Consider the following 9,167-nt stretch of genomic DNA (forward strand, 5'->3'; position numbering starts at 1 on the left):
AACTTACCTCATGATTGATGATGAAAATGGCACCCCACAATCACTCCAAAGTCAGCTCCCATGGATGAAATGAAGTGAAAATGAGCCAAAGCCCCGATTTAAAACAACACTGCCCAGCCCGACCTTCTTTGCGAACGCGGTCTTTACTTCGCGTTCGCGAAGAGCATCTTACTCCGACTCCAAAACTCCTCTTCGCGAACGCGGCCTTACCCTCGCATTCGCGAAGAGAATCTTGCTCCGGCTCCATAACTCCTCTTCGCAAACACAAGATAGGGGTCACGAACGTGATGCTTCACCAGGCCATTTCTTCGCAGACGTGACCACTCCGCCGCGAATGCAAAAGCAAGGTTCCAGGCCCAGCTTTTTCCCCTAGGCGAATGCGATCTCCTATCGCGAACACGGTGCACAAACATCCTCCAACTCAAATTTTTCTTTGTCAACACGAGCAACCCTACACGTTCACGATGAACAACACCAAAACTAGCAACAGTAGTAGCAAAACATGGAGAAATGATCCAAAAACACCCCGAAACTCACCTGAGGCCCCCGGGACCCCGTCCAACCACACCAACAAGTCCCAAGACATGACACAAATTTATCCAAATGCTCGAAAGACCACGAATAACATCAAAATTATAAATCGACGATCAAAATCCTTCTTTCAACTTTTAAACACTCAAACTTCGATGAACGCGTCTGAATTATACTTAAACATTCCAATAGGACGCCAAACTTAACGTACAAGTTACAAATCACGATGCGAACCTATTCCAAGTCTCAGAACCCCAAACGAACATTGATAACACCAAAGTCCACTTCAAACCAAACTTAGGAAATTCTAAAACTTTCAAAATACCAACTTTCCACAATTAAGCGTCGAAACTTCAGGGCCACCCGATACTCAACCCGAACATATGACCAAGTCTGAAATCATCATACGAACCTATTGGAACCTTCAAATACCGATTCCGAGGTTGTTTACTCAAAAGTCAAACCTTGGTCAACTCCTCTAACTTAAAGCTTCCGAATTGAGAATTTTCCATCCGAATCAACTCTGAACTTCCCAAAATGTAATTCAGACTACGCGCTAGAACTCAAAACGACCAGTCGGGTCATCACATTCTCCCCCACATAAACATACGTTCATCTTCGAATGTGCCAAGAACCACACCAGAATTGCCCAAAACTACTGTTCAACACCTCGTACACCTGCATGTGCCACCACAGCCCATGTGAGCACATTAGCTAGAGCTAGACTGAAGATCCTTCCTACTACCTTAGCCCACAAGCCTTAGAACTGAATCCCAACATCGGGAATTTTCTACGAGACTTGATTCTAACATACAAACACTGTAACAATCTCAACTCGTTGTACCAAATATGATTATGCACCCATGCTAAAACTACGCAATGTACCGCATAATTCGCATGCCCATAATAACATCCTCCAACCGTAGAAGCTGTAAATTTACTAACCTGATGTCGTAGTCTACCTCGTGACATGCATAAGCCATGTTCCAACCCTCGCAATATTGCAATGATGAAAGCGACACGTAGAAACTCATAACCACCTGTCAACTCAATAAATCATGGAGTCTCCCCGCTTGGCAAGAACCATTACCTCATTCTGAACTGAATAGTGATATTTTCTCTTTAATATACCTTACATAAATTGGATCGCACTGATCTCAGGTCCAATAACCTCGTCTCACCCAGTACAACTTGTTCAGGCAATAAGCCAACTCAAACAACGTCTAAAATCTCATATGATGCCATTAATGCGCCAACAAGCTACGACTCAAATATGACCCACAAGGAAGAGCAAACTCTGGCAAAAAACTATCTAGCCCGCATAATGAATAGAACGGCCAAACGGATGCTATGAACATATCTAAGAGATGAGAAACAAGGCACAAAAAATAAGTATAAAAAACCGTACACAAAATCTCACTGTTACGGCATGCAACCCGACCCACATATAATACCGTTGCTGCGTGCAACCCGATCCAAACATGATATCGTTGCGGCGTGCAACCCGATCTAAACATCATACTCGTGGCAGCGTGCCACCTGGTCCACACATAACGATCAATAAGGAAATACCCATCAAGCCATAATGCTCAAACCCACAAAATGCCCAATATCGACCACAAGCAGACCAAGTGCATAAGCACAACCATGGGGAGACGGATAGAGCCATGCGCTACAAAACTCGAGCACGACTAAGGTGTTATAACAACCTGCATCTCGGGAGCCATCTTGCTCACATATACACCACAAGCTACACGGGATCACAATACATGTGTGAATAATGAAGTCATCTCACAACTCACATGACATAATAGAATACTATATAGAATAGATGACGACAGGAATAACATCCAACCCCCGAAGACTCCTCCATAAGCAATGCTATGCTGAATGAACACATCCGACCTGATGTAGAGCACAAATTCACATTAGATCTACCAGCGGACACCAAGTCGATTCTGATCATCCCCAAATAGGTTGATAACCTCCCAAGTACCCACAATGACCCTATCCGTGACACACACGAGCAGTCGTCCAATCCGGAACAAACTCCTACAGTCCACAACCAAAGGAATAGAGTGCCTCTCCGGCATAAACTATCCCATTAGCGACAGTACTAGAATCTTCATACTTGATTCCAATCTATAACAATCAAATCACTAACACATCACAATTATATGATCTTCCTATGGGATATACTCACATAACCTACCTCACCATGTAGCAAAATCTGAACATCAATAGTCATCGAACATGTTATTTCTATAGTACTAGTCAAGCATCTACATTTCAATACCCAATACTTATACCACAAAACATACCATCCTCAAGCTTCCCGAAAATAATGCCAGCATACTCTAACCATCTGAAATCCCCCCCCCCCCTGCTTCTTTGAGCATATGACATCCTAGTCAAACCGAACCGCAACCTTGATCCTCAACTTCCAATATCCATATCGCTCACTGCACTTATCATGTTGCTACATAGGAGTAAAAGAATTTCATCACAACCCCTAAACTACCAATAGAATAAGAATTTCGTTGACTAGAACTCTTTCACTCAACTCATTTTAGATGAACAATTGCAACATGCAACTAAAACCGCAGAAAATGCACACCTCCAAGTCGTAGTCTAAACCCATAACTCTTTCGGGATCCATTTACACATAACAAGTCCATCAAAATCAAAAACATCCAAATCAATCAAATTACGGTGGTTGTCAAGACCGCACGTAAACCACAAATCACATGTATAGCTTAACACACCGAAGAAACTGATCATTTCCACAAACTTGCTGATTCCAACCATTACTAACTAACGCAAATTCTTCCAATTTACTCTTGATTTGCCTTTGGAATAATAGTCTTATTCAAACATATAACGGGCCTCGAACAACACTCATCCCGAGTGATGCAAATCACGAGACCACATCGTATCGATACCCATAAGCCATCTCATACCCTCCTCGTGCACTCAATAGTATCTTCAATTGATACACCCATTCTGGGAGACCACTTACGAATCCGAAGTTGTTTCTCCCATCTCTCTAACATCCCACCGTAGACTCGATGATAATATAGTAATTCCCCATGTATTCTTCATATATGCTGCAAAACCCAGTCCTCCGCCACATAACGAACCAAAAATCTTTAAACACCGCACTTTAATTCTTTAGCACATTAGAATTATCGTTTAGAGTCACCCACTCTGACCTGGTCCCGAATATAACCAAATTCTAGTACTCTTTTAGCACATGAACACTCCCAAAGAAGCAACCGAGATTCATTTCTTTGTACATCATATCAACAAGAAGCATAAACTCTGAGTCATCCAAAAATCTACACATGAACCGATAATGCGAAATGTAGCACACATTTATCAAGTTGTTTTCCCGAATTACCCTTGATGTTTTCTTTCCTTAGTCATGACTAATCTACCAATGTACCGATAGTCTGATACTACCAAGGCACACAACCACGTGACCCGATGGTAGACGCTGGGCTCCCCCACTTAGCTTCAAGCCACAATTACATAAATCCATAAATCACAATAATTCCTCCTCCTCGATTACCATGATTTCACACCGTCACTCCACCAAATTCCTGGCAATCTCTTGATATCTTTGCATAACATAACTCGAATTATCATATCCAAACACACACTCGACCTCATAACCGCTACACCATCTTCTAGAAGAAATCCCAGCTCGCATCGTAGTACATACTTCATGTTGGATAGAAAATAAAGTTCTTCAAAGGGCCTTTACTAAGAATCACGCAACTCCTAACACCTCACAGGATATAGCCCACCCGTGCAACCCCATATCGACATCTTCCAATGACCTTGCCCTGATTATAGCCATCACAAAATAAGTTAATCCTCCTGAGCCTACGCTCGCCCACCAGTCGAAAGCGCCTGCCTTCCCATCAACCTCAAATGAAGGTCCAGTGATGCATCCAAAACTCGAAGTCATATTACATCCCAAGCAAACTCTTTCAGTCATATTCAAACTTTCGAAGCACAAAGCCACCATCTCAACGAAATACACAGACCTAGTCCCTTATTCACCATGACCATAATCACCCCAAGCTTTTTGGAAGCATGTGGCCATCCTACCACGAAATCCATACAATGCGCTAACATTCCCACTCTGAGTTAACCATCTTTCGAAGCGAACTACTCGAACTCTAGAAATTCAACCTCCACAAGACACCTCCCACCATGTCATTCCTCATCCTTCGTTGCCTAAATGATGCCTCCAATCATAATCCATCTCCGTATCACTCGAACAGATAAATTGACACCAACTCTAAACCTCTATAAATATCATCTCTCTTGGCCATCAACATCAGAAACACTGATTTGACTCTGAAACCACCATACACCGCCATCTTTGATAATTGTTGCTTAGGCATCGTCCCACGACACCCTACCTCGAAAGAAAATCAAAGGAGACCAAAACACCGATGGGACTTAATGCGTTCCAACAAGGACGACGACACCACACCACAATGAGAATTCCACCACATTCAAAAATATCAAGTCTCGCTACTCCGTCAACCAAGGCCTGATCATCCATTGTCCAATTGCTTCTCCTCCTCTAGGATTAAATGCCGAACCTCTACACCATAAACCGAGAAATCCTATTTTTGATTCATCCACTGCCACAACACATAATTAAGTACCCTACTGTTACACCGACACTGCATGATAACAATGCATTAACATTATAAAAATCTATACATAGCCTCAAAACTGAAGATAGCACTAACACTGGTCTGAAATGACAAAACACATTTCCACAACGCGACGATAATAGCCCACTCGAATATGCCGGCAAGAATATCCTACGCCACATCTGCAGTACCACTACCACTCCTCGGTGCCCAATTTATAAAGAGCGCTCAACATCGTACAAGAATGAATAAGAAAGGAAATGAAGGCATAAGCTTTAATGGAATTAAACCGCATGACGATGAATCAAGAAAGAAAGTGCTCCTAACAGACATGTAGCCTCTCAAAGATAATTGCAGAAGTCTTTGTACCGATCCGCAAGAATCTACTAGACTCTCTCATCACTCGTGACACCCCACTGAACCTAGAGCTCTGATACGAAGATTTCACGACCCAAAATTCACTATAGGTCATGATAGCGCCTAACGTCACCGTTAGGCAAGCCAACGGTGAACTACCAACTTAATTATTCATTTTATTAATTTTGAAATCATGAATCTTATTAGATAAAGGAATTAATGCATTACAAATAGTAGAAATGTACAATTTAGATTTTAAAAAATTAAGTAAAATTGTGTCAAGGTTAAGCAAAACCATAAATAAATTCTAGAACATCCCCCAAAACTCGATTTCAGAAGTGCATCAGCATCTACTAGGATGTACAATAGCTATACAATATCTGTCTGGGATACAAAATAGACAAGACAAGTAAATAATTATGATGGAGACTCATTGTGATGCAAATCGTAGCATGGAATACAGCTCACCATAAAGTCTCCTCAGTAGCTGCGCCTACACGCCCAAATGACCACCAAGTGAACCTATCAGATCCTGCACATTTAGTGCAGAAGTGTAGCATGAGTACGTTAATCAACGCGTACCCGATAAGTATCTAGCCTAAACCCAAAGAAGTAGTGACGAGGGGTCGACATCAACACTTACTAGTGATCCAATAAACAAAAGTGCAGAAATCAAAAGTAGGCATGAAGTACAACAGGATAAATAGAATAAGGAACAGTAGGTAACAAAATCCACTTACCAAATGTCATCAGTATAAGAATCCCTAAGTTCCACATGTTATCTCAGAAAATAAGAATCATCAATTAAATATCTCGGGTCATAAAGAGAATATCCTGAAATATCCAAGTTCATTCAAGATGGTAATCTCGTGAGTATTCGGACTCCTAGCGATTTTATGCACAAATTATGCCAAGGTCTTTCAGCCCGATCCATATAGTCGTGTGCATACACTGCCAAGGTTGTACTGCCCGATCCATGGATGCATAACATATATACATATATGTCGAAGGCATTCGGCCTGATCCCTATGAAGAGAAGAAACTTATCAAATTACGGGCTACATGTTTGCAAAATAAAAATGAGAACGTAAAGTAATCATGACTTTTACCAATTTTCGAATATCTTGCCAACAAATCAAGGTAATGAGATTCGATCTAACATGATCTCTAATCACATTTCATTTATAAATCTTAGGCAATTTAACTAACAAATTGGATTCAGATAATACAAATGTTACATGATAAATTCCGAAGTCTAGGGGGTAGCTTCCCCCTCACAAGGTTAGACAGGAGACTTACTTCATTCCGGAGTTCCATAACCAGCTCCAACGCCCCTCCAATTCCTCAACCAATGCCCATCGGTCCGAAACTAGTCAAACAATGTGCAAATCAATCCAAAGATACTCCAATGCTTATAATTTAACAATTTATAGAAATCCCCTACTCCGGTCGAAAAGTCAACAAAGTCAACCCCCAAGCTCACGTGCTCGGATTCCGAAAACTTTTGAAAATAAAAATTACTCATAACATCACGAACCCAAATATATTATTTATTCTTAATTCCATGTCCAATTTCATGGTCAAAATCCAAAAATACCAATTGTAGGTCTTCTACCAAAAATCTTACATTTTTCACTTAAATTCTTGGATTAACAAGCATACGATTGAATTAGCTTTGATTCGTGTATTTAACTCACAACGTATAGAAATCACTTACCTCATCATTGATGGTGAAAATGGCGCCCCAAAATCACTCCAAAGTTGGCTCCTATTGAAGAAATAAAGTGAAAAAGAGCCAAACCTCTGCTTTCACGAAGAGCATCCTGCTCCAGCTCCAAAACTACTCTTTATGAACGTGAGACAAGGATAAAAACCGCGATGCTTCACCAGGCCAAATCTTTGCGGATGCGACCACTCTATCGCGAATGCGAAAGACAAGCTTCCAAGCCTAGACTTTTCCCCTAACTTCATTGCTACTCGGTTGCCTCATATATTTTCACACGTGGAACACCGCCTTTTCATCACCCACCCGGAAAGTGGGTTCACCGGCTTCCACATCAACAAGAGCCTTTCCCGTAGCAAGGAAAGGCCTACCAAAAATAATTGGTACCTCATAGTCCACTTCACAATCAAGAATCATAAAATTCGCAGGGAGAATGAACTTGTCAACCCGAACCAATACATTCTCAATCACCCCCAACAGTCTCTTCATTGTACGGTTAGCCATTTGTAATTTCATAGATGTGGGTCTTGGTTTTCCAATTCCCAATGATTTGAAAACCGAATAGGGCATCAAGTTGATGCTCGCCCCAACATCACATAGAGCTTTTGCAAATTCGACACTTCCAATGGTACAAGTAATTGTGAAAGCACCAAGATCTTCCAACTTTGGAGCCATCGAATACACAATTGCACTCACTTGGTGAGTGACTTTGATAGTTTCAAAATTCATCGATCTCTTCTTTGTCACCAAGTCTTTCATAAACTTAGCATATCTGGGCATTTACTCCAAGGCTTCAACTAATGGCACATTTATTGAGAGACTCTTCATCATATAAATGAACTTCTTAAATTGATTCTCGCCATTTTTCATGGCAAGCCTTTGAGGACAGGGAGGAGGAGGCTTAGGCAATGGTGCCTTAACTTTTTGCACTACCGTTTCCGATATGTTAATAACATGATCCCTAGATGGGTTCAAATCCTCTTGAGTATCTTACACCATGTCATCAATATCAATCCGCACTTCATCATTTGCTTGCAACTCATTGTTTGGGATTTCCTCTTCTTCTACCACTTGCTCATCATCCACAAGTTGCCTTTGACTTGAGGTAGGTGCATTCCCACCTTTTCCACTTCTTGTAGTAACGACCATGACATGCCCCGTAGTGTTCCCACCCTTCAGGTTTACCACTGTATCACTTGGTAGTGCCCCCTTAGGACGAGAATTTAAAGCTTGAGAGATTTGACCCATTTTCACTTCTAAGTTACAGATTGATGTATTGTGTGAAGCAAGTTGGGCATCGAAATCGGCATTCTTCTCCATCATTTGCTTGAACATGTTCTCAATACGACCCATTTCATTGTTGGAGGAACTAGGACCATGAGAATGATAGAGAGGTGGGTTGCTCGGTTATTAGAACACCCAACCTCGGGTGGTATGATCGGCACACGACGCCCGAAGGCCCGTGCGAACAACATCTATACTTAGACCTTTCAACATAAAATTCTGGCCAAAAGGCCTCCACGTACGATTCCAAAATTAAAAGAAACATTCACAACTGACTGTGGAGGAAACGTAAACATCTTATATATATATATATATATATATATATATATATATATATATATATAGCCATAAGGCTTGTCCATATTCACATACAAGTTGGACACTAATCTGCAAGCCACAACTTAATCGAGACAAGGCCCCACCATACCCAAAATAACATAAATATATGCGTTGGTACCTATTGACTTCTGTACAGCTACTCCAGAGAAGTGGAGTACGATAAGCAATAGCTGAAATGTGCACCCTACTAGCGATGGACGTCATCGGGTCTATCTGTACCTGTGGTCATGATCACAGTGCCCAGAAGAAAGGGGCGT

At 41.4% G+C, this 9,167-nt stretch overlaps 1 protein-coding gene across 1 annotated transcript; it reads right to left on the reverse strand.

Moving 5' to 3' along the window:
• Positions 1-2,583: 2,583 nt before the first annotated feature.
• On the reverse strand, positions 2,584-7,962 carry LOC142175258 (uncharacterized). Its single transcript, XM_075241840.1, has 2 exons — positions 7,675-7,962; positions 2,584-2,673 (listed from the first exon to the last, which is right to left on the reverse strand). The coding sequence occupies exons 1-2, from the start codon at positions 7,960-7,962 to the stop codon at positions 2,584-2,586; spliced, it is 378 nt and encodes a 125-aa protein (XP_075097941.1).
• Positions 7,963-9,167: the final 1,205 nt, after the last annotated feature.

This window comes from Nicotiana tabacum, chromosome 21 (genome assembly GCF_000715075.1).
Source record: "Nicotiana tabacum cultivar K326 chromosome 21, ASM71507v2, whole genome shotgun sequence".
Taxonomy (NCBI): Eukaryota; Viridiplantae; Streptophyta; class Magnoliopsida; order Solanales; family Solanaceae; genus Nicotiana; species Nicotiana tabacum.